The 25,603-nt window shown below is 50.5% G+C and overlaps 1 protein-coding gene across 1 annotated transcript; it reads right to left on the bottom strand.

The window, feature by feature from the left end:
- Positions 1-287: 287 nt before the first annotated feature.
- On the bottom strand, positions 288-25,142 carry CPD (carboxypeptidase D). The gene is made up of 21 exons (XM_031506436.2): positions 24,442-25,142; positions 22,203-22,450; positions 15,468-15,610; positions 14,592-14,761; positions 13,685-14,052; positions 13,118-13,309; positions 12,099-12,266; positions 11,001-11,110; positions 10,457-10,559; positions 9,884-10,026; positions 9,198-9,367; positions 8,308-8,619; positions 6,966-7,161; positions 6,595-6,730; positions 5,733-5,882; positions 5,235-5,330; positions 5,077-5,141; positions 4,788-4,919; positions 4,274-4,459; positions 3,874-3,973; positions 288-3,260 (listed from the first exon to the last, which is right to left on the bottom strand). The coding sequence occupies exons 1-21, from the start codon at positions 25,140-25,142 to the stop codon at positions 3,034-3,036; spliced, it is 4,116 nt and encodes a 1,371-aa protein (XP_031362296.2). The 3' UTR covers positions 288-3,033.
- Positions 25,143-25,603: the final 461 nt, after the last annotated feature.

Here is a 25,603-nt window from a genome sequence, read left to right as displayed (position 1 = left end):
CTCCCCCAGCCCTGATCCCCATCCCAATCCCGCTCCCCCAGCCCCGACTGCGATCCCCATCCGAATCCCGCTCCCCCAGCCCCGATCCCCATCCCAATCCCGCTCCCCCAGCCCCGATCCCCATCCCAATCCCGCTCCTCCAGCCCCGATCCCCATCCCAATCCCGCTCCCCCAGCCCTGATCCCAATCCCAATCCCAATCCCGCTCCCCCAGCCCCGACCCCGGTTCCGACCCCGCTCTCTCGGTCCCGCCCTCCCCGTTGTAAGGAAGAACGGGAGAACCGCACGTGGACATCAAAATAGTTTTATACAGATTATTGATCTCGGTATACAGGTAAAAAACAGGCGGCGCGGCTGAGGGCAGAGCCAGGCGCAGCCCCGCGCCGCCCCCGCCCCTCCCGCTGCCAGCGAACGGCGATTCAAGTCCCTTGGAAAATGTACATTTATTTGAAGGCACAAGTGCACGGAGCGACAGCGACAGCGCCCAGGGGACCGGCTCCTCTCGGCCCGGGGCACGGATGGACGGACAGACGGACGGAGCGTGGGCACGGGAGCCGCTCCTGCCTTCCCAAGTGCCCAGGAACAGCCCCAGGGCTGGCCAAGCTCCAGGCACAGATCTGGAGCCAGAGCCAGGCACCTCCCTTGGTCCTGCTGTGTAGAAAAGTCTCACACGTTTGCAAAATATTTCAAATCCACTCACCTTAAATATACACACCTACTCCCACAGCTAATTCCAAAATGCATTCTGAGGGAAAGGGCCAGTTCCTAACAGGACTTATTGCTACAGGGACAAAGCAGGGCCAGCTCTGTCCATTACCTGCTGCCAGAGCAAAACAAAGCCCAAACACAGCCCTAAGAGCCATTTGCAAACTCGACTTTAAATAAAACCTGTGTTTCTTGTTAAAGGAGGAACAGTTCAGAGATGAGGCAGGATTAATGCTACTGTGTGCTGGTGCCCTGCAGCCCATTGCACGTGGAAAAGGGACAAAAAGGGACAAAAGCCCATTTCTTGCTCAGCACAATGAGCTGGGAACAGGCACAGAGATGTTCATGGCTCCTGCACAAGGCAACCAGAGCAGTTCCTTCACAGCAGATGTGGGACAGGAGCACGGGGAGTGCTCAGCATCATCTCCCAGCTCCCAGACCACCTCCCCAGCCACACCTTGTGTTTCCTGCAATGGAATTCCCTGTGGAACAGGGAAGGTGTCTGAGGGCTCTCTCTGTCCCTGCACAGAACCAGTTGAGATGATGGCCATGGCAGCACAGGTGCAGCCATGTGGTTCTGGAAGGGCATTTCCACAGGTAGGGGTGAAGAACAGCTTCTGGCCCAGGTGACAAGGCCCATGAGACTTCAGTGGGGCTGTTCCCCCAGAGGAGACCAGGTCAGAGCCCTGCAGAGAAGACTCCAAATAGAATTTTGGGTGCAACTCCTCCACCCACAGACACCACGTGCAGGTTTCACCAGTGGACAGCCCCACGTCTCTGGAGGACAGAGCAGCTCAGGGCAAACTCGAGGCCTAAGGCTCCTGCACCCCAAAAATCGGGTCAGTAGGGAAAAAAAATAAAGAAAATGAGCAAGAAAGGTAGTGCCTATTCTAACCCCAGCCTTCTACTTCTGCAGAAAGCACAGGAACATCAGAGATACATAAAGGCTTTGGAAATCAAACATTTCAACCATTCTCTCCTTCTGGACATCCCTTCTATTCCCCACAAATCCCACATGTCCTGGGAATGTGTGCTGCAGCTCCTCTTTCCAACCTCCTGCCAAGTGCAACACAACAAAATTTGGCTGCTTTTCCCTTCTCCCTCAGCACAGCTCAGCCCTTCCTCACTCCCTGCACCACAGCTACAGCCACACACACAGGTGGAGCTCCTGCTCCACACCCAAGGGATGCTGCAGGAGCAGAACGGAGCCAAGTCAGCAGAAAATTTGCTGCCTGCCATCACCAGAGCTCGGTGATTAAATGGTACTAGGTGGACAGTGGCAAATGGTGCAGGTTTTCTTCAGAATTTAGCACCAAAGTTGGGCCATGGATAGTCCCATGACCTCTCCCTGCTGCTCCAGAAATGCTCAAATATAAAGCAGTGGTCAGATTTCACTGTTTCTTCCTGAACAGTAGTGGATTTGAGCAAAATTGATCAGGTTTTCTACAAATCAGTGAATCAATTTGCTTAGAACAACCTTCCAGCTGCTCTTTCAGGCACTGAGCTATTGGAACATGAACATAAGACCCCAAAGCCAAGCCTATGACACAAACAAAACACAACCAGGGTGATGGGGATAAAGCTTCTTTGCTCCCCAGAAGTGAGGAACAGCAGCATGGCAGAGCTGGCAGGCAGTGGAGCTCTGTCAGAGCTCACTGCAGCTCTGACTCTCTCCAGCTCACATCAAGAGCCATGTCATCTCCCCCAGCCTCCAGGAGGCCAAGTCACTCCCTGAAAGCAGTGACACATTAGAGGTGCTCCACAAGCACTGCAGGTCACAGCAACCCATGGTGGGAAAAGGTCCAAGGAAAGAGCAGAGAATCAAAGGCTTTTTTTTTTTTTTTTTTTGGCTTTTCTGAGGGCTGCTCTGCAGAGTGTGGAGTCATGTGAAGGATCTGGCTTCCCCCCAAGCATGTAGTGGAAAACATGAAATCAAAACAGGTAGAGAGACCTTTTTTGGAGTGTTGTGACCATGACCCCATGCAGGTCTTGGGGCACTTCCCCACCATCTGCTCCCTATGCTGAGATGCTGGGGAAATGCTAAGAGCTCTGCTGGCCACCCTGTTAAAACTGTCTTTCAAACCACATCATATAAACCTCCAGATCTTGACCCAGAAATGTAACAAACCACATCCCTATCTCAGAAACAGCCTCCAACACCCACTGAATGCCTGTACACAGGAACAGAGCAAACAGAGGGAAGCTGGGAGCTGCCACCCACCCCTCTGGAGGACACATCCTGAAGCTAACATTTCAAAACTGAACCACAGGGATCGCCCCCCACCACCGAGTCTGGTCCATGGGAACCTCCTTTCCTGCCCTGGAGGTGTCAGTGTTTGCTGGAGTACAGTGTTTCTTCCTCAGTGTCTGTTTCATCCTGGAATTCGTGGCTCAGGAGGGATTTCTTGGAGCCAGTGGACATCATGCGGATTTCGTCCTCGTAGTCGTCCTGGTGCTGCCGGAGGCGGTGGAAGCCATCCTTGTGTCTGTTGGACTTGATGGAGCACACACACCAGATGATGCAGGCAGTGAGCACCAGGGCAGACATGCTGGCACCTGCCAGAGAGAGGACACCAAAGTTAATGCCATGTTCCCCCCATGCCAGAGGCTCCCAGGCTTGCCAGCATCTCTCCTCCCCCTCCTGCAGTCATAACCACTTTCTTCACTTCTTTGTGACCCTGCTCTTTCCTCCTAGGCCATGGAGGACAGGAGAGCTGCTTCCAGAACAGGACACACTCGATTTTCTGTGCTTGAAATCTAGGAGATTATCACCAAGCTCCACTACAGACCACTGGGTCTAAACTCCCACACACCCCTCCCCAGCAGCTGCCACCTTGAGAAAATAATCTCTTCATGCTTACCTGATGTCACAACCCCTAAAAAAGCCTTGAAGAAGCAAGATCTCCTATGCACACAAGCTCTCCCCATTCCAGATATCTGAAAGTACATTTTGGACCCTCCAAATCCCTGCAAAACACTCTACTTCTTCCCTCCCTCCTACAAGCAGAACCAAGGGCTGTTGGACAAGTTTGCAAGGACAAGAGTGTGCTCAGAAGGGAAAACTGGAGATGGCTTAGGCCTGCAGGCTGCTTTCCCAGTTCAGTGGAGGGTCAGCATGAACTGGTACAGAAAGCACAGCTCAAAGCTTTGATAAAAAGTATCACTGTACCTGCCACAGTTATAACCAGCTCTCTTGGCAGTCCAAAAATCCTGTTTTCTGTGTCAAACACTATGAACACAGAGCTGGGTGCATCATCACGTACAAAGACCTGCAGAAAGACATGAGAGGTTAGATCATCTCAGAGCTTAGGGATCCAGACAAAAGAAACATTTGTCATCTGCCTGGTCCTGCCCTGATCAAAGAAAAGTGCCATGAAAAGAAAAGGTACTCCCAAAATCGCCCCGCTGTGCTGGAAAGTTGTTCGCCATCCATTCTGTCAAGGCAGAAAACAGCTCCTGATTTCACCTAATCAGCAGCTAAACACAGGCACAACCAGGCAGAGCCCAAACAGGGAAGATTTGATGTGACAGGGAATGGGGGAACGTCTCCAACATGGACATTCATGTACCTTGACATGTTTCTGCTGGTACCCGCTGGCTGTTGCATCAATGCTGTGAAAACCTGGAGCCAGGAGCACGTGGAAATAGCCACCTTCTTTAGTGTACACCCTCAAGCCTTCATTCAGAACAATGACAGCTTTAGAAATTGCCCTGCCACTCTTGTCTTGGACAATGCCATGAACTCCTTTGTGCACCTGAAACAAAGCATTTTGAACACTTCACGTTCAGATATGAGCTTACAGTGCATTTGTAACTAAAATGAAATCTCTAAAATACAGCCCACTTGCCATCCCTGACCCTCATAATAAATAACAGTGCAAGGCAACACGGCACAGATGTTTAATTCTTGTGTCAACATGTGCCCTGGTCACTTGCTGCCTTCCTCATACAGCCTAAGTCATGAACATCTGTAATTACACAGCACCAACAAAACCACAAAGACTCTCCATGCTGTTCTCTTCCTGTCCCCCTCTCCACCACTTCACTCCCTGCCAGATTTTCCTCCCACAGACTGCAGCTCACCTCCACAAGCATGCTAAGGAGAGATTTCCTGTGGTCTGCCCACAGGCCAGGAAGCTGTCCAGCACTGGGGAAGTAGCAGCAGCCCGTATAAACAGTGATCTCAGGACACTGACCAAATGTCACACTGAAATCCTGCAAAAAATAAAACCACAGTTACAAGGAAAGAAGTAATAAAAAATCTTTGCAAAGTGCAGCTGGAGGGGGAGAAGCTTTGCCCAGACATCAGGACAAACATGCTTTTTATTGGTTGTTTAGCAGAGATGAGAAGCTTTGTGCCATGTAGCAGTACCTTCATACTTCCGAGGTGACTGTGCCATTCGGAGCCACGGATCACTCCACCAGGAATATTCTCATCTGTGAGAGCAAAAACACAGCTGTCAGCCAGAGCCTGCCCAGCAGAGTCTGCCACAAGCTGACAGGAGGGTTAAAGGACTCAACCAAACATACCTGACTTATTTGGACAGCCTGGCTGACCCAAATGCATCACTGGGTGGTTGTTTGCATACACAGATGCCAAATGCTTTAGTGTTTCTTTGTTCTCCACTGCAACGGGAAAAGTGAGACTTTGAACATGCAACTCTCGTTTCCTGCATGGGCAAATTCCCATTTTAACCCCATAATTCTGTACTAAACAGAGACACATACTGTTTCAGGAGCATTCCTATTTCCTCTAACAGTAAGGGGCATAATCAAAAGCAGATTTTATATTGGTTCTGGCAGAGCAAAGGTTGAAATATTGATGTAGGCATAGAAATTGTAAATGTTCTGATCCCTAGCTGAACCCTGTGAGGTTTTATAGACTTACAGACTGTCAACTCCGCACACAAAGGGTTGAACACAAAGGAGGCTACAGAACACCATGAGCACAAAAAGCCCTTACAGCAGCACGTGGTCACATGAGCCTCTGCAGAGGCAGCCTGAGGGGAACCAGGCAGTTGGTCACACCTGACTGTGTTGGCTTGTCATAGGGATAAGTGACAAGCAGAGATCCTCCATCCAGAGCAACAGAGAGGCTGAAATCATGTTTCAGTATCAAGTTCTCCACGATGGCTTTGGTCTCAGGCTCTCGTGCTGCTGAGTACCGGGTGTAATTGCCTATAAATCAGAACAACAAATAGAAAAAGAGAACTAAGAACAGTTTCCTCTGCTGTTTGAGAGGCCAGAAGTACATCCTTTATGTCTGAAATTAAGTCTGCTGCAGGTATGAAAAGGCCTCTGTTAGACCTCAGCAGATGCAGCTGACTGATCAAGTAAAGCACCCAGACCACACCATGCACGGGGGAGGTTTATCTGCAAAGTTAAACAAATGTGCAACATCACAATTTCCCCAAGCTATTTCCTTTTGTGTTGCAGAAGGTATTTCATGTGTGTCTGCTCACAACAATGTCACAGAATTGATATTTTCTTAAGGAAGGAGTTAGGATGATCCCAGCCAAACTCGGGCAGAGAATATTTCCTCCTCAGGAAGGGTGGGCTGATACAGTGCTATGGATACAGTTACATGGAAACCAGAAAAACATGAATAAAGGAGACTTTCTGGAGAGCATGAACAGAGGGCATTTTTTCAGAGATCAAAGAAATCCATTAATTGTAAGAATACATCAGGTATTATCTGACCTCTCCTATTCCTGAATAACTCTGCTTTGTCTCTTGCAAATAAGAGACTGCAAATTGCTGTCTGTAAAGAAGATCCAAGCTCTGGAAGCTTCCCAGCAGCTGTGCTGCCTGGAGGACTGCCTTCTTTACAGGCAGACCCTGTAACCCAGCAACTCCATCCAACCATGGGGCAGTTTTATAAGGGCTTTACTTGTGAAATCTGTGTCCAGATCTCTGCCATGAGCGTTGGTCTGGCCTATCTTCGAGGTGCAGCCTCTCTCCTGGGCGATCTCGCGTCCATCTGGGTTCAGGGAAGGCACAATCACAATTCGTGTCCGGTCAATCAGCTGTGCAAAAGGAGAAACAGCACAAAGTGCAATCAGTAGGGTTCACTTCCCTGGATCTTAAGCTAGGAGTTGCAGTTTCGGGTTCTTGTCCTGTAGATCTCACACCTCCCCATTACACACGGAATTACCGCAAAGCCCCAAGCCAGTTTTGGCAGAAAGAGTCTCCTCCAGTGAGCATTGTCATCTCAGGCTACAGCTGGAAGGCTCCAAGGAGGTCTTTGGATTAGACTCTCACCTTTGTGATAGCATCATTCTTCTTGTAGTTCATGCAAAGAAATTCTGCCAGTGTCAGAAGCAGCTCTGTCCCAACGGGAGCATTTCCGTGAATCCCGGCAACAAAGCGGATCTTGGGCTCCTCGGGCTCGGACTCGTTGGGCTTGTTGGAGATTTCAAGGGACCAGATCTGGCGGAACTCCACACTCTGACCCAAACTGCCAAGAGATGGGAAATGGAAGTGTCAGCTCAGCAAGAGAGCTGCAACTCCAGCCTGACCTCATGGAGAAATCCCAGTGTGGAAAGGAACTGCTGCCAGCCTCCAGCGGGAGGCTGCAAAGGCAAGAGAAACACATCCAGATCATGGGGGCAGATTTGCAGCAGCACTGAACAGAATTCACACTGAACATCAGTTTGAACACCAGCATCTGGGTAAGGGTGTATCCACATCCACATGCACAGAATATCCAATGCTCCATTACAGCCTAGGAGTTCACAGTGAACATGGAACTGCTGGATCCTCTGTACTGCCAGTGGTGGTTTTTGTTTTCTTTTTTCCCTTCAGAGCAGGATACATCTGGACATCAAACTAATTTATAAAGCAGGACAAAAGAGGCCTGTTCACAGCAATGCAGGAGCTGTTGCTACAGCCATGCTGCTAAGTTGGCAAACTGAGTGCAGGGAAAGCAGGGAACAGGCTCAGGGCTGATGCAACTGCAGGGACAATAGAGGCTACAGATCAGCAAAGCAGCCTTGGCACCAGCAGGGACAGCACATGAGCACATTGTGCCTGGTTACAACAAGCAAATGAGGCCCTGGGACAAAGGGATTTGTGCTTTCTAAAGCTGACAGAGGGTAAGCGTTACCAGTCACAAAGGAAAGCAGAGCATGGCAGCAGCTGGTCTCCTGCAGGAGGGCACAGACCTTGGCCCAGGGCAAGCTCACACAAAAGTGTCTTGCACTACTGAAATAAAATCTGGAGGCAGACAATGAAAAAAAGGCCATCTAAGATTTTAAGTCAAATCTGGTCATTTTTGCTGGTGACTCTTCAGCAGGGTGGATGTTAGAAAGGATTTAAAGAACAGACAAAATACTAAGGAACAGAGATATTTGCACAAGTCTGGGATATCAGTGCTGGGAATATTGCCAGTCCCAAGCATCCCTGGGGAACAAAGTCAGGGAAAAGCACATGGCTGCATCTGTGAGGCCCAGCAGCCATTGCTCTGCTGCCATGTCCTTACAGGTGGGGTTCCCTCTGTCTCAGAGAACACAGGGAAGGGAGAGGCAAGCTCCCCATCTCTGCACTGTGCTCATGACTAACAACATCACAACATCCCTAGCCCAGGTTGCTCCTCTGTTTTCACCTGGTGAGATTTGTGATGTGTGGGTAGTTGAGGTAGAGGCCTCGGAGGAACTCGGAGAGGTCCTTGTAGGGCCGGTATCTGTAGGGAGTCACATCCCTGGAGGAGGTGAGCAGGAGCCGCTCCAGACCATTCTCAGCAGAGAGATCTTTGATCAGAGTCTCAAACTCCTTCTCATTGGGGTTGGTGGTGTCTGGGGTGTTCAAGACCAGCATCTTCCCCTCTTCCACTTTGCTGTCTGTCCGTGAAAGAGTGAAGTTGACCTGCACCCCACCTTTGCTGTCAACTTCCACCATCTTACTGAGTGGATCGTACCTGCCCAGGGAAGAGAAGGTACAAGAAAACATCAGGCATTTGAAACCTTGGACAACAAGCCAGCCCAGTTCCTGACTACACACCCACATGGGACTGCTACTGCTGCCCTGCCCTCAGTGAGAGGTATAGAAATGAGGAGCAAGAACAGCTCAAAGGGATGTGGGAATGGCAGGAGGACAGGAAACAACTCAGGCCCCAACATGGCATTGAGCTGCTTTTGGCTCAGGTGTTGCAGGGTTACATGGCAGACTGGCAAGACAACAAGTCAGGCTGTTTTAACGTACAATTTTGGCAGCACTGAAGCAATCAAGACACTTCTGTGATCAGCTGCCCGGAGAAGAATTTCTCCTAAAGACACCAAAGTTATCCACTCCTAACAAGGGAAGATTGGGATTCTACCCCAGTGCCAGGTGAGCAGTCTGACACCAGAGCAGTCTCACACTGCTATCTCTGCACAGGTCAGAGGGCAGGAGAAACACCCATGCCTATGTGTGCTGCAGGCAGGCAGAGGTGATGGAATACTCCTGAGTGGGAAGTCAGTCATGAAGCTGCTTGCTCCTTGTCTGGGGCTTGCTCACCCTCGGGCAGATGCTGTGATTTTGTACGTCCCTGGGACCAGGAGGCGCCAGAAGTCTCCATCCTTGTAGGTGGTCACCGGGTGGTTGATGTCAGCCACGCTGATGGTGGCATTGAGGATGCCCCTCTTGTCCACAGCATCCAGCACAAAGCCCCAGACACCCTGGTGAACCTGCACAAAGGAGCTCTGCTGAGTGCCAGCCCTCGCTCTGCCTCCCACCCCTCATGTTTTCAGCATTCCCAGAAAAGCAAAATGTTGGAAAAGGGTTCAGGTTGGACTGGCCAGCAGCTGGCGTAGACAAAGATCACCTGATGAGTACAATGAGCAATTGTTTGGCTCAGGGTGTCAGCACGGCACTTTCTGTTCCACACCTTTGTTTGCACACCCCAGGTGTGCAGCACCAGCCCCACTCAAATAGGAAGGTAATATAAGGGACATTCCAGCCTCAGGAAACCCAAGGTGGTGGTACATAAAAAGCCCCCACCTGCATCGTCTGGATGCTATTTTCATTCAGATTTTTGGTATGTTAAGAAGAGACAGTAGTTGAGACAGGTTCAGATGGGGCTGATTTCTGTAGAGCAGGTAGCCAGTCTGGCCAGGAAGCTGGCCAGATCACCCTGTTCATTCTGACTTGTCTAAAGCAAACCCCAGAGGGAGCTGACCTTGCCTGAGGTCAAAGCACCTCACCTGTTTCATGAACTGCAGCAGTGAGCGCCGGTTCTGTGCCCAGTACTTTGGCAGCTCCTCAGCCTTTGGGTATTTCACACAGCCCAGCTCAATGGTCACTTCAAAGCAGTTTGTATGTAAGTAATTCCAGTCTTGCATCCCACCTACAACAAAAATGTAAAAGGAGTTTTGACTTCTGAAGTACCACAGCAAAAAAAAAAAAAAAAAATCAGATACCAGAGAAAGATGAAGTACAGACTTGAAGGGAAAAGGCTTTTACACAGGGCAGGATCAAAGGGATGCCAAAAGAGCAGACAAATAACCTTCCTTCTTGTAAATACCTTTCATGATAATAAAGTGCTGTAAAATTTTATGAAACCATTTTGCTAATAGCCAGAGAAACTACACTATAAATTCCTTCCCCCAGGAATAACTTTATTAGGGTACATTATTTAAGAGGTTATAAAAGAAACCTGAGTCCCATTAATCTGAGCTGACCACTGCAGAGTTCCCAACTGATCAGACTAAATTATTTAAGCTGCACATGCATTAACCTGAAGATAAACAGTGCAGGAGATTTAAGGTGTACTTTACCTGGAACATTGTACCACTGAGCCCCATTGGTGATGCCATGTGGGAAGTACTCAGTGGGGTACATATCCTTACAAGGGCTTCCCTGGTACATCTTTGCATTTTCCTATAAAACAAGATGCAACATTTGAAGGTGAGCCTGCACTCCACAGCCATGGGCGCTCTTGCTCTACCCTTAGTCAAGCATTCAGGGTTACCAAACACAGATGTGTATCTATCACTGCAGCACTGACTGCACCCACACCCAATCCCAGCCCAGATATCCTTGCTCACTCCTCCCAGCCCATGAGCAGCATTTTCCACAGTCTTTGAAAGTGCCTGCACAGAACTCTCCTCCCTCACTGCCTGCAGAGAGAGCATGCTGGGCATCACTCATGGAATGGGAGCCTCCAGTAGGATCCTCTTGCTGTGCCTGCAACACCAGGGGCTCAGCCACAGTGCCTGCACCCACCTCTACCAGCTGCTCAGGAGGTTCCCTGGAAGCTGAAGAGGAGTTTCCCACAAGTCAACCTAGCAAGATGTGCCCATTTTCCTGTTAGAGCTTTACCTTGGAGTAGGCAAGTGCCAGCTTCTGGAATACAGCATCATCTGGGGATTTACTGTATATGGCTATTCCTTGTTCATCATCATCGAAGGGGTAATTAACCACCAGGGAACCTGCAGGCAAAACAAGCTTTGGCTCATATTTGTGTGCTTTCCCAGTGATCCCTCAGCATAACAGTGGAAATTTTTCTCCAGCAAGTGCCAAGCCTTCTGTTTCTCAAGACTTGGCATTAAACAAAGCATTAAGGCCAGTGGACAGAAGAGACAGAAGCACAGGAAGAGATAACACCACACCTAGTTAGGAAGGAGAACCAAAGCCACAACAACATCAAAGTTTTGGCTCTTACATGAAGGAGGGCTGAACACAACCACATAATTGCTTCCACAGAGAAGTGGAAGCAAGGGGAAGAATTTCCCAGAACATGCATGATCTTTTGACCCAAATGATGCAGTTTTTCAGCTTTCTGGAGTTTATTGCTGAAGGTTTCCCCAAGGAGGCTGTACTAATAGCACCACAAAACCCCAGACACCACTGCAGCTGGAGACCTGCCAGCCCCCTCACACCCACACATGACACTTCTGCACTACTAACCAAACATGCTGGCAACAAAGCCTCCACCTGCAAATTACCACAGCTACAAGCCAGCTGACAAACTGTCTAGGGAGTAAGCTGTATTACACAGAGAATTAATTTAGAACACTCCAAAAGGATAATTCAATTACTGCAAATTTCATGGTTCCGCCATGTGATTCAAGGCAGGGAACCCTCAGGATTGCATTCACTCTATAAATGCTGTGAAGCCCTGAACAGCCACAGCTCCATACCCCATTCCCAGACCATCTGCTGAGGAACTGCTGACAAGGGAGTCCATCCCCATCTCCCAGATTCTCCCTTCAGAGAAGTGGTTGGGATCTTCCCAGCAGCTGCCTCAACTCCCTATAAATATGTTTGGGGACACAATTTTCACCGTTTCCACTTTCTGCTCCATCTTGTAGCACAACAGCTCCCCAGTGCACACCTAGAACACTGTGGAGATATCCCTGCACACTCCCATCCCACAAAGCCCAGCACAGAGGAAGGAGCTTGGTTTGGATGTGGTACCTCCGTGCAGGTTTGCTGAGAGCACAAACGGGTAAGACTTGAGCCAGGCCATGACAGCATGAGTTTCTGGCTGTGTAGGGTCTGTCACATGGACAAACTGATCTGGAAAGTTCCTGTTCAGGTCGTAGTTGTTGCTGTTGTTTCTGCCAACAGTACCTCCTTTGTCTCCTGAAAATGAAACACAAGTTCAAGCTCATGCTCTGTGAAGAGGTTTCAACCTCTTATTACAGAGTTTCCTAGTAGTAGTTAGTGAAGAGAGCAGAGAGCACAGCAGTGCTGGCCCCCTGCACCCAGAAAGGGGCACCCTCCTCACCAAGTCTGCTCTGTGCAGCAATGCCTGTGGGCCCTTCCAGTGGGTGTTTGCTCAGGCTCTCAGGGCAGATAGACCAGGAGAATGGCACTGGACCATGAAAAATCTCTGCAGCCGGATGTCACGACCACAGAAACCTCAGAGCTCACCTTCTCAAACCAGCCAGACAAGTTCTTGTTAAACCCAAGCAGAGCTCTGCTTCCAGAAAGTGATTCTGGAGAGTCTCTGTTCTGCCAATCTGCAAGAGCCACATAGTTGTAAGACTTCCCTGAAGGATGTTTTTGCCAGTTTCAACCTCATGATAAAAGTCTATGTTATCCTTGGACAAGTGCTCTGCAGACAGCCTGGCTCCCACACTGCATTTACTACGAGAATGGACCAAAGCACAGCAAGTAAGAGCTGTGTCAAAGAAATGTCTTTTTTCCAAAAAAGCCCTGGATTCTGGATTAGCCACAAACCATCAGGGGACCCAAACAGGGGCAGCTCACAGCACTGCTGAAGCATAAGAGCTCTTCCCAACAGCTTCCAGCATCCATCAATCAGGGTCCACCCACTCATCCCACAGCACAAACCAAGTCCCCTCCCAGCCTCCCTGTGTGGAGAGCACTCCTTCTCCAGCAAGGCTTCCAGATTCCCCAGGGATTCCACAAACCCAAAGGCTTGTTCTGAGAGCTAGGAACCCCACAGATTCTGGCACAGACAGCAATACCTTCCTGGGACTTCTCATAGCCATCAGGGTTCATAGATGGCATGATGTGGATCCGTGTGCTCTGGACCAAGTCAGTCACTTCAGGATCTGTGCCAAAGTTCTTGCAGAGGTACTCAATGAGGTTCAGCAGAAGCTCTCGCCCCACAACTTCATTCCCATGCATGTTGCCAATGTACTTGAACTCTGGCTCACCTGCACACACATGGGTACACCACATAGACAATTATAACCACTATGGTACAGCTTGGAGACACCTCACCACCCTGAACATTGCTCTTGCAAGCTCTGCTGGAGGGCATTTATCTAAAATTCACATTTCTGCTCCCACAATCCCAAAAAGGGCAATGTCTCATGGAAGTCTCTTTATCCTTCTTCCCTAGAGCTCCATGACCAGCATAGATGTAGAGCAACACTCTAACACTCACTGCACTCTCACTTTTTACAAAGGATACTACAAGGAGCAGCTCAGTCTCTCAGGAGAGGTGCCAGCTCTGCACGCCTTTCCACTCTGCCTCTCCCAGTGTAAAAGGTCTGTCACACCTTGCTAAAGAGGATTTCCCACATCACCTGCTTCGTGGACACCGGGGTTGTCAGAGATCTCCATGACGTAGAGCTCCCGCAGCTCCACGGACTTGCCCACGGAGTAGAGGCGGGTGATGCTGGGGTACTCGTTGGCGTAGCGCCGCAGGAAGATCTCCATGTCCGAGAAGTGGTGGTGGCGGAAGTCCACGGGTTGGATGGGTTCATGGACAGAGGTTGGATGTGGGGCCTCAGCCTGCGCAGGGGTGGGGGTGATGGCAGTGACAGGGGTAGGCGCTGCTGTGGGCTGTGTGGCATTAGGAGCTGGCGGCATCACAGTCGGCTGCAAGGAGAAGTTCACTTCTGTTGCATCTCCCTCCTTCACCTCGATGTTCTCTTTGGTCACTGGTGTGTAACTGTGGAATAAACAACTGGCTTCAGCATGAAGGCTCTGAAGAGGAGGGGCCAAAACACCCTGCAGTCTCCATCACTCCAGCCTACTTCCCCCAGCCTAAATGCACCAGGATGTTAATGACCAAGACATTCACATGGACACTGATGGGACTCATCCCACTGCCACCAAACCCAGCCCCACTGCTGTCCTTGCAAGAGTCCACAGGCTCAGCAGGGAAGAAGCCCCAGGTGTGTCACAGAATTAGCCAAGGGGCAAGTTACACATTCACACCCAGGCTTGGGACAACACAAACCCCTGTTGGAGTAACCCTACTCCACTTCCTCCTTTGCACAGAAGTTGCAATTTGATACGAGCAGTCAAACAAAAGTTGACAGAAATTCTGTGCACCCTGCTGCAGGAGCAAACACAGCAGCAGCTCTGAGCTGGAACCATTTACTGCTGCAGCTTCCAGCCAAGCCCTTTAAATACATAAATGGGGGGAAATAAAGAGAAGGAATGGGAGCAGTTGGCAGTGTGGGCACAGGCTGCCACAGACATTACCCCATCACAAAAGCAGTCACATTGTAGGTCCCAGGCACCAGCAGGCGGTGGTAATCACCAAATCTCCCTGCTGTGATGTTATGAGCGATACCGGCAACGGCGATGGTCGCATTGTCCAGGCCAGCTCCTGTGACTGCATCCCTCACAAAGCCCTTCACACCAATGTGCACCTGAGGAAAACAATGCAAGGGCCTGGCTGAAGACAGGCAACATCAGAGGAACCTGACAGGAGATGTCCTAAGGTAAGGATGTCCTCACCCTTCCCCAAACGCAGCAGAGCAGGGCAGCTGCCAGGCAAAGGCACCCAAGGACTCAGTGCTCAGCTAGACAGGAAGGACAGGAATCCCAGCATGGACTGGGAAGGCAGCAGGATCTCAGAACTGACCCTCCCTGACAAACTCTCCAATTCACCAACATGGGCAAATTACAATATGAACATAGCAGGGTTACAGGCTAAATACAGCTGCCTCTGGTCCAAGTCTAAACTGTCACTGACCCAACCCATCCACAGCATCTGGAGACAGCCTGGCAGAGGGCTCTGCAAGCCAGGGTCTCAGTAGTGTTGATGTTTGTGAACATCACTGGAGATTCATGGCACTGAGACCAGCCAGTACTTTACATGACTTAGGGAGACCTGTCCCCTAACACTGTACCCCACAAGAAGCTCTGCTATCATGGGGCATGTGGGAGCTGTGGCAGAAGCACAGAGAAACACAGCAGCTTTGTAGCCACTGCCCTCCAAACAAAGCTGCAGCACCTGCATTACCTCACACAGCAAACAAAGCCACAAGGGCACCTGAACACGGTGCTCCCAGCCCACCATGGACACACAGGCTTCACAGCTGCCATCCCCACACCCAGCCCAGCCCTCACTACCTTCTCAATGAAAGCCAGGAGAGATTCCCGATTGTTCTCCCACTCCTTTGGAAGCTCAGAAGTTGGTGGGTATTTGCAGCAGGACAGCTCCAATGTGATCTCAAAGCAGTTGGCCCACACGTAGTTGTAATCCTGCATCCCACCTGAGGAAAGGAGGCAAAGATGTCCCAAGAGCAATGCACACACACACCACCACAGGATGCTACTTCTCCTTGTCCTTTAGCCCCACACATCTCCCCAGGATGCTGCCCCAGCTCCAGAGCGAGCAGCCTAAGGAGAAAAGTCAGGTCACATTATCAAGACACCCTCTGCTGGAACACTGGGCCATTCAAATCAGCCACAGCCAGCTCAAAGTGACAGCCATTTTGTCTCATTGCGCCATTAGCACAGCTCTTGGGAATTCATACAGGTTCATTTTACATTTCCAGACATGACAAACCCAGTGTGCCAGGGCAGGCACACCAGATTCTGAGCATTCCAGCTGCCAAGTCCTTCCCTGAGCATTCTAAGTTACCTCAAGATTTGTGAGGTCTGCCTGCAAGGGAGGTCAACTTCACTCAAAATAAGTTTGAGGCCTTTGATAGAAAAGAAAAGCAGACTATCAACTTGAGAGCAGGCAGCTCAAATCTGCACACTAGAATCAGTTTCAAGGATAACTGTTCTCCAAAAAGCCTCTTAGCAAATCTACACATCTGTGAAACAGGTGTCAGAATCACCCTGCTAAACTCCACTACATGACAGTAGCCAGATGACCACATGAAAGAATTGCTCCCACTACCCACTCAGGCAGCTGTGTCAGTAAGGAAGACACACAACACTATGTTTCTTGTATGCTGACAAAGTCTTCTGGCTTACACAAACTTATTTAGTTATAACACAGGCAGACTGGTGAGTCACAGCCTTGGCCACCACTTCCTTCCAACCCAACCTGTAGAGCAGCACCTGCAACCAGAGACCTCCACACCAACAGAATGACTCCCAGCAGGGTCACCTGCACACAGGGACCCAGAGTCTCTTCTGGATGAGCTGAGGGAGTTGAACTGACTCTCAAAGTCCCTCTCTCAGAGAACAGCAATGCATGTTCTCCACAGGAGGTAGATGTCAAGTCCAGGAGAAGGAAGGCAGAGAGCAGTGACAGATATCACGGCACCAGCCTGCAGAGCCCCAGCAGGAAGGTCTGTTAGAAATGCAGATTTTGTGCACCCATCCTTTGCTTGGCCCACTGGAGCACTGCATTAGTGCTCTGCCAAAAAACCTCATTTACTTTGGGCAGTTTCCTAATCATTCACAAACTCCTTGAAGTGAGGGGCCCTCTGTGGCCCTGGCCAATTAACCAGCCAAAATGGATCAATATCCTGATGCAAATGCACTGCCTGGCATTGGCAGGGGCTGTGTTAATGCCTGGTCAGGAAGAGGGAAAAACAGCAGCACTTGACCAAGCAGAGGAGGCTTCTACCAGAGGTGGTGGCCCAGAAGGTCACAGTCCACTGCTTTGAATTCAACAGCCCCACTGCAGCTGGGTAAAGCAGGGATGGACTAACAGAATAATCAAGTAGGATTTAGAACAGGTCCTTGGGAAGATGTGTGGGATGTCCCAGTTCCTCTCAGTTCTCCTGGGAGTGTGCTGCGAGGGGAACATGGAGCTTTCATTGTAACAAATCAAATGTCCCTTGCAGCCAGAAGGAGAGCACTGCAGCTTGTGCACGGGCTGACATAAAAACAGGAAAGAGACTTTTCTGTCCCATCACAGGAGGCCACAACGTGCTGGAGGACTTTCTAACTCTCAAATTCAGTTCAAGGGGTTAGAGAAACAAGGGCTGTGGGTCTGATCCACCCTCAGCTTCATTCAGCTCCTGTCACCAGGCTCAGAACAGGCATGCACAGCAGGCTGCTCTCTCACCAGTAAACACCACGCCGAGCGAAACGATTTGCCAGCCCATAGCCATCTGCTCCTAGCAGGACGTTAATGCATTTGAAAACATCCAAAATGTAAACCAGAGCCATTATGCAACATATTTAGTGCTTCATCTGCCATTCAAGCAAATTTAGGACAGATGCTCACCCATAATAGAGCAGTAACGGACTAAATTAGAGCTTGCTACATCAATTCTGGTAAAACTGTCTCTTGGAGAAAGTAGTACACTGCATTCTTGAAAATTTGGATTGTATCCACTGCACAGATTTGGCCTTCACATGGCTCTGTTGCAGAGCAGGACAGTTATTTTTACAGCATGTGGAATTACATATTTTCCCACATACCATCTGCACAGCCTCCCCTGACTATGCAGAGACCCAGAGAGGTAAAGAGAGATCTGTTCTCAGCCTGCCATGAGCAGGGCACTACATTCATGGAGCAGAGCAGAAAATACACAACTGAGGGAGAAAACTGCCAGACTACAGTGCTTCTACTCTGTTTGGGTAATACCTGGGATAACCCGTTGGATTTACTTTAGCATTTTTGTCACAGGGTGTCTTTTAGCCTATACTGTCAAAAGTTTCAGCCTCCATGAAGCACCATTGCCCTTTTTATCAGTGAGCAGCTTAGTGGCACAGCAAGTCAGCCCCTGGCTGGCAGTAGGGCACAGAAATGCTCAGAACAAACTTCCCTCCTGCTCTGACCCACTCCCTGAGCATCAGAACTGTGCTTCAGGCAGGGATCCCAGGTCTCCTGCAGCACAAACACTGCACAACTCACATTGACGGGGGGGCTCTGCTCCCTGCCAAGCTCAAACCAGGAGAATGCAGCTCTCCAGAGTAGAGCCTGAGGATCCAGATACCATAAATACTCCACGTGCCTGGAGAAGCCTGCCAGGCCAGCCAAGAAGGACTCTATTTTCAAACTGCACTATGCAGAAAACTAATTCCAGCTCTCACTGGAACAGACATCAGCAGACAAGGAACCTGCAGCTAAGTTAAAGCAGAGAAATGGTTATGTCTGCTCTGCAGAGGGAGCAGATGGAGCCAAGCAAGCTGGAGAAGTGATTCAATATGTGGCACAAGTTGCTGACTCTGCTGAGAATTGATTATCTCATAGCATGGGACTGAGTGAGCACCAGCTGCAGCACCAAGCAGTCAGAAGAATGTTCTGGTCCACTAGTCTGCAATCATTAAAACTCAGAGGAGGTGAGGTTTGGGCCTCCAAATGCATGACCCAGAGCAGCCCAGCCCAGCAGCCTTTCCTCAAAGACAAGGGCAGAGTCCTTCCAAGAGCTGCACCAGCACAGCATTGCCCAGCAGCTCATGATAGATGTGAAAAGAGGCTTTAAGACATTCAAACAACCAAGCCAATACTTCTCTGAAGAAAAATAACTGCAGCAAGACTCCCATGAAAATACAAGCACATAAGTGCAGCAAATTGTGCATATTTCCAGAAAGACAAGGCTGAGAGCTTCTACAAGAGCTCACTCTGTGCAAGCACCCTCTGCCATGCCCAGGAAAGAGAGGCCACCACAGTAATGCCACACTGTTCTCAGCACTTATTTTAACTGCACCGAGCTGGATGCCACTGAAAGCTGGTTGGCAACTCAGTTTGGCTGTTAACCACAATCAACACAACCCAGTAAGCACACAGGTAATCAAAATCCACTTTCAACCTAAGAGTCTCCCAGTAGACACCAGAAACATCTCAAAGAGCTGGACATGAGTGAGTAAAAACATCAAGAAAATATATTTTAGAAAGGGACTGCATGTAAAAACAAACCTTCCAAAGCTGCCCACAACATATGCTCATGCTGAATTTAGTTTCTAATCTGAATCTCTTAACAACACAAAGGCAAAGCACATCCTGCCCACAGCTAAGATGAGAGATTCTCAACTCCTATCCATACCCCAGCTCAACTTTGCATGCATTCCCTTGATCTGAACCAGTCACTTGGTAGTTAAAACCCTCAAAGGTTAAAAAGGAAGAGAAAAAGAGCATGCACAGCAGAGATAGCTACTAAAAAGCATCCCAGTCACCAATGTGCTTATCTACAGCAGCTGGAATGCAGGAGCCAAATTCAGCTGTCTGGCAGAGATCCATCTTCCTCTGTGCACACTTGACCTTAGCAATTACTCTCATGGTTTGTACTTGCCACCTCGATCTGACACATGTAAGAGGCTGTTTGCAAACTCAAATGGAAGTTAATGGAGTTTGGCAGGAGCATAAAATTGAACTGGTAACTCTGGGACAATGAATCCCGTGGCAGTTTGCTCTCCAGCATGTTTGATTTCACATGATAAAATGAGGCAGGAAAATTTCCACCTGTTGAAACACTATGTTCTCATTTCTTTGTTTTTCCTGGCTTTAGTTCACTTGGAGCCTGCAGGAGTCTCTCCTGGCACAACCTGATCTGGAGGCCTCAAGCACATGCCCTGCACTGCTCACAGAACCAGGAGCTCTGGTTATCTACCTCTAGAGTTTAGCTCAGGGACTGGGCTTTCCCCAGCCTCATTTCACCATACATTTCAATTCTGCAATCCCCGGGAAAGGCCTCCTGATCCAAGCACAAGCCTCTGCAGTCCTTGGCACAGATCTGAGCAACTCAGATGATTCAAAATAGCGTCTCTGATGGTTTTGCTGCTTCTGTCACACCATTTACAACTGACTCCCCTCTGCCTGCTCTTCGTCCACTACTAAAAATAGACATTAAAACCTGCAACCCCAAAGGGGTGAATTGACACAACATCAAATTACATGCATGGTATTGGCCAGCTCACTCATGCTCTCCCTGGGTTACATTTTACATGAATGCCTTGGCTCTGAGGGAACTGCTGCTGTCACCCTCAGCAATGTTCCAGCCTCAGAGCCCACGTCAGTGCATCCTCCCTGCAATCTCTGCCCATGAGTCGCCTACTGCCATCAGTGCTGAGCCCAAGCCTGTGGCTTGTCTCAGAGAAAGGGTTTCTTCCTGCAGAGACTGGGTGCTGGAGGCTATTGGATAGATATAAACCACAGTGACAGCAGCACAGAGAAGTCTGGTCTGCAGTTCACACCTTTTATTTCCTGTGAAAGGAAAATGATGCCATTTCTTTGTCCGGATGGCAAAGCAAAGGCAGCCTGCAAGGTTCACACATCAGTGCCACAGACACCAACCAGCCTCACAGCCAAGAAGGATGATGAAAAAGGCATCCCTGCAGTGGAAAATGTAGCTCTCTGGGGTCAGGGGAACACAGACCCAAAGCTCAGGAATAACTTTCCTTTCAGAGCACACCCTCCCCACTTCATTACAAGGACAGAAGATCTCAGAGCTACAGTTAAGGAACTTCCCATCTGAGGTATTTGCCAGTAACAACAGCCACCACAACAAGGCAGCACAGCTCATCCAGGATATCCTGCTCCCTCACAAGCCAAGTCACCAGATTACACAAACTTTCCTCCTGCTGGACTTCTCACAGCAGCAGAATGAACCTTGAGCCTGCAAACACCAGGGCTAGTGTGCTCAGCAGGGTAGAGGGAAAGAAACAGCTGGTAGAGAAAGAGATCAAACCACATCTTATTTGAACACAGTATCTTTTTGCCCAGTGATATCCTGGGGGATGATTCAACCACTGCTAGAAATCAAGCCTTCCTCTTCCAGCTCAGAGATGATGTGCTCAGGCCCTATAATGGATCCCTCTCCAGCCTTCCCAGGCAAGCTGGATGCAGAATTAACACAGGACTCTGCTTGCAAAGCCAGTTCCAGAAAGACACTGTCTTCCCAGAAATCATTAAGCTGTAAGCTCTGAAGGATAAACAACATTGGCTGTTACTGCTTGCTCAGCACTTCTGACATCATCCCTCAGCCACAGCAGAAGGGAAAGAAGCAGAGCAGCACAGTAACACAACTTCTTGAGATCATTCCTGCAACTTTTTTGCTGTGTTCTCACCACAGAAGTTCCTGCCCTGCCCGGCGAGGTCGTGGCTGTACAACATCCACCAAGGAGCCACAGCAATGGGGTAATTGGGAGCTCTCTTTCCCATGAGAGCTTCTCCTCACATTAATTATTATTTAAATTTTCAACCAAACCAACACACACAGCAACCCACTGCATGGCTGAGCCAGGCTAGTAACCTCCAGCTGCACAGGCAGAGTGGTGGCACCAGGAGGCAATTTGCTCACTTTGTTCAGCTCACTTCCATGTGCAGCTGCATTATGGAGGGATCAGGAGCTCTCCTAGAAGCTCCTGCAGGGCAAATCTCAGATGCCTTCTAGATCTCCCACACTGGTGGATAAGAACAGGTCATGCAGGTTGTCACCTCCCACACAGGTCTAAGAGCAGAGTAGGCCATGGAAAAGCTGCAAACCCCATTTCCAGCAAGAACTCTTTGGTTAGCTCAGAACATGTATCTAAATTTCACACAGTTTTACAGCAGTTTATTCTATAATCACAAAATTACAAGCTCAGAGGTTAAAAGACCTCACAGAACACTGGCATTTGTTTAATACCGTTACGAATCACTTCCTCCTTCCTGTATCAAAATTTAGCAACTGTCAAGAGACCAAAAAGAATTCACTTGGCAAATGGAGCCTCCCACGTGCAGGACAACCCTCTACTACATAAGGGGGTCAGGGAGAACCCTTCAGTTTGTGACCTCTTCCCTACAAACACCTCCCAAGCTGTTTCTCATCAGCTGGTGTTCCCACAATGCCACCTCCCTTCATTTCAAGCTGCTAGAACACATTCAAGGCTAAAAATATCAGTTAACCCCCAGTCCTCTCCTCTGTGATAATCACCACTGGTCTGGATGGGAGCTCTTAGGTGAGCACAGCTTACCTTCCACATCATACCACTGGGCACCATTGGTGATGCCATCTGGGAAGGTCTCTCCCTCCTCTCCAGGGCAGTTGGGTTTGCCAGTTCTCATGATGGGGTGATGTGAAGCATAAGCTTTTGCCAAATATTTGAAGACTTCATCATCAGCTGATTTGCTGTAAACTCCTGTGAGCCTGTGTGTGGGCGAGTCATCGTAGGGGTAGCTTGCCACCACAGAGCCACCATGGAGATTGCCAGAGAGCAGAAACCTGGGGTTGGGAAGGGAGAAAAAGTCAGACTGGAAACCTTGCATCAGGAAGCTGCTACAGCCAACCAACCAGTTATTCTGCTGCTTCCCCACCCAAATCATGCTCTCTGGAGCTCCCAAACTCTTTTTTGGATTAATGAGGCAAAATGCACATGCTAGAAGTGGAATCAGTTCTGGAGATGGAACAGGTTTTTTTTTTTGCAGCCTAAGACCAAGCCCCAAAACTCACTGACAGACAAAGCAACGTACTCTTGTCAAGCTCTGAGTACACCTGATATGTGCAACAGAATTAATAAACAAATAAATTAATAAACAAATAAAATCCAGATGCGAGACAGATTTTTTAAAATCTCAAGTCAGAAAATATAGCAGGGCATGCCCCATATCCTCCTTCAGTCTGATCACAGGCTGCACAAGCATTTCAATGAATCCCAAAGGTAATTTTGTCTGTTCTCCTCTACCAAACACAGCACTACAGGGAAAAAGAGCTCTCCTGTGTATTTGCTCAAATGGGATTTGGTTTCCAAGCAGAGGTAACATGACCAATACCTCTACCTTGCTTATAATAGTGCACACAAATTGCATTACACCCACTATCTCCCTTTTTAATCAAACAGTTCTGTTTACCCACTCATTTTTCTATCAGCAGTTATGTTAGTCTAACAATTACACCAGTATGAACTGGTGCTGCCAGGCAGAGGGATACACAAAGCACCACGTTCTTCCTGTTTCACCCTGGCTGATAGCAAATCCCACCTCATATACTGAAAGATAAAAATAAAACAAAAAGCTCAAGGCATTTTCAAAATTATATAAAGAATGCACATGAGTTTCTCCAGTATCTAATTTGGAGCTGAACCAAAAAGCACTAAAATCTGGAGGGATTTTAGTGCAAAGTGCTGCACCAGAACTGTCCTAAAGGATTCTTAGGACAAGCAGTTACTTCTGAAGTTTCTGCAGTTCCTCTGGAGTACCATCTCCATGGGCACTGCCATGCACCAAGTTTTAATCATTTGTTCATGTAAATTTGTTTGCTAAACATGAGCAAACCCTATAGGATGCTTAATGTTTTGTGTGTTGGTTGGAGTCAACCAACAGCCTTAGAGTGCACTGTGACCCCCCTCTTTATCTCCTTCTTCCCCAGCTTTAGGAAGAGGGCCATAGCTTGCTGCAGTGCTATAAAACTATTGCTGTTTTCTCTGCACAATTTCCCACAGTTGGTTGCATTGACCTTTGTAATCTGGACCTTATAGAGCTCTCTGAAGAGCACATGGCAAATGAAGAATCAGTGCCCAGCTTGGCCACTGCATTTTCTGGGACTGTCCCAGACCCCCACACCAGAGCTGGGCTTTAAAGGTTCCCATTCCCCCTCCTGGGCTGCTGCACTCCAGGCACAGCAGCTTCCCCCTGGGACTGAGGAGAGGCAAACAGGTCAGCATGGATGCTCGTTGGAAATACTGCTGCACAGAACATTATTGATAAATCCAGGGAATTTCCTATGAACACAAGGATGAGGGGAAGAAGCCCCGTCCAACACAACTTTGTTAGCATGGTTGTACACAGACACTTAAACCCAAATATTTCCAGCATCCCATAGCTTGTGGAGTAAGCATAATCGGCCCTAAGAGCAAGACTCAGAGTGAAGCAGGTGAGAAGTTGCCAGCCACAAACTCGGAGAGATGGGAGACATGCAGGTGCCCCTGGAGGCCAGAACACCTGGGTGTGTGCAGGGCACACGGGGCTGCTGCAGCTCCCTGGCAGCTGCACAAAAACTGGGGCCACCAAATGCTCTCCCCAGCGCAGGATGATCCCGGCTACAGGGAGGCAAGCTGGGGATAAACAGGTGGGAAAATTACTTCTCCATTCCCCCCAGGCCCTGCTGGGAAGCACCGGGGAGGGCTGGAAGCTGGCAGACTCCCTCGGGGAGCGAATCTCAGGGTCTCCCACTGCCCTGAGCGGCGCACCGGCCGGAGCGGACCGGGCAGCACTCACCTGTTGCGGCGCATCCATTCGATGAGCGCCTTCACCTCGGGCACGGGCTCCAGGTTGGGCTCGGCGTCCCCGAACTGGTCGGGGAAGCTGCGGTTGAGGTCGCGGCCGCGGCTGTTCTCCCGCCCGCCCTCGGCGCCGCCGCCGCCGCAATCGCCTTCCTGGGCGCGCTCGAAGCCGTCGGGGTTGAGGCTGGGCAGCAGGTACAGGTCGGTGGTGTTGAGCAGGCGGACGATGCGCTCGTCGCCGCCGGCCCAGCCCAGCAGCAGCTCCCAGGCCAGGCGCAGCAGCAGCGGCCGCGCCAGCGGCTCGTCCCCGTGCATGTTCCCCACGAGCTTCACCTGCGGCCGCCCGGGCAGGGCCGCGCCGCCGGGCGGCTCCTCGGGCCGCTCGGGGCCCAGCCCGGCCGTGAGGCGCAGCACCCACAGCGGCCGCTTCTCCACCGACTGCCCGATGCTGAAGAGCCGCACCAGGCCCGGCGGGGCCGTGGCCTCCAGCGCCCGCAGCGCCTCGCCCAGCTCGGCCGAGTGCAGGTACCGCAGCGCCTCGCCGGGCGCCGCCGCCGCCGCCTCCGCTTTCTTGATGTGGGGGGCACGGGCCGGGCCCTGCAGCGAGGGCAGCGGCAGCAGCAGCGCGCAGAAGAGCGGCAGCAGCCGCGGCATCGCCCGCGGCATCGCCCGCAGCCCCCGCGCCGCGCTCGCCATGGCCCCGCGCACGCCCCGGTCCCGCGGCGCCGCTCCGGGTCCGGGCCGAGGGGGCGGTGGCGCTGCCAGGGGGCGGGACCTGCTCCCGCATTCGCCAATCAGCGGCGGCCGTGGGGGAGGAGCCGCCCGGGCGGGGCGGTGATGGACCAATGAGAAGCGGCGGAGGCGATACGTCACGGGGTGGGTGTTCCCGTGCGCCGCGGCGCCCCCTGCGGGCCCCGGCGCGGGGCTCAGCGGGAGCGGAGCGGGGCCGCTCGGGCTCCGAGGGGCTCCGAGGGCAGCGGGGGTTGTGTCCTCCCCCAGCACGCTGCGGCCTTTCGCTCTTCGCGCTCGCTGCTTGCCCTCACGAACGCCCCTGCATGAGCGCTCACCGCTGCGGGAGAGGCGGATCACCCAACACGGAGTTACTGCGCTCAGGGGCACAAACCCCAGCACCGGGCCATGCCCCGGTGCCTTGGAGG

The sequence above is a fragment of the Lonchura striata genome, chromosome 20 (assembly GCF_046129695.1).
Source record: "Lonchura striata isolate bLonStr1 chromosome 20, bLonStr1.mat, whole genome shotgun sequence".
NCBI lineage: Eukaryota > Metazoa > Chordata > Aves > Passeriformes > Estrildidae > Lonchura > Lonchura striata.
Note: the sequence above shows the minus strand (reverse complement) of the source record. Positions and strands in the feature narration are given on the sequence as shown.

What these genes read in the sequence shown, in the direction of transcription:
- CPD (XM_031506436.2), bottom strand. Translation starts at nt 25,142, where the DNA reads ATGGCGAGCGCGGCGCGGGGGCTGCGGGCGATGCCGCGGGCGATGCCG. An exon ending in TGCTGCAGTTCATGAAACAG is followed by an intron (nt 9,368 to 9,883) that starts GTGAGGTGCTTT and finishes TCCTTTGTGCAG; the next exon opens with GTTCACCAGGGTGTCTGGGG. An exon ending in TCTGGACACAGATTTCACAA is followed by an intron (nt 5,883 to 6,594) that starts GTAAAGCCCTTA and finishes TCTGATTTATAG; the next exon opens with GCAATTACACCCGGTACTCA.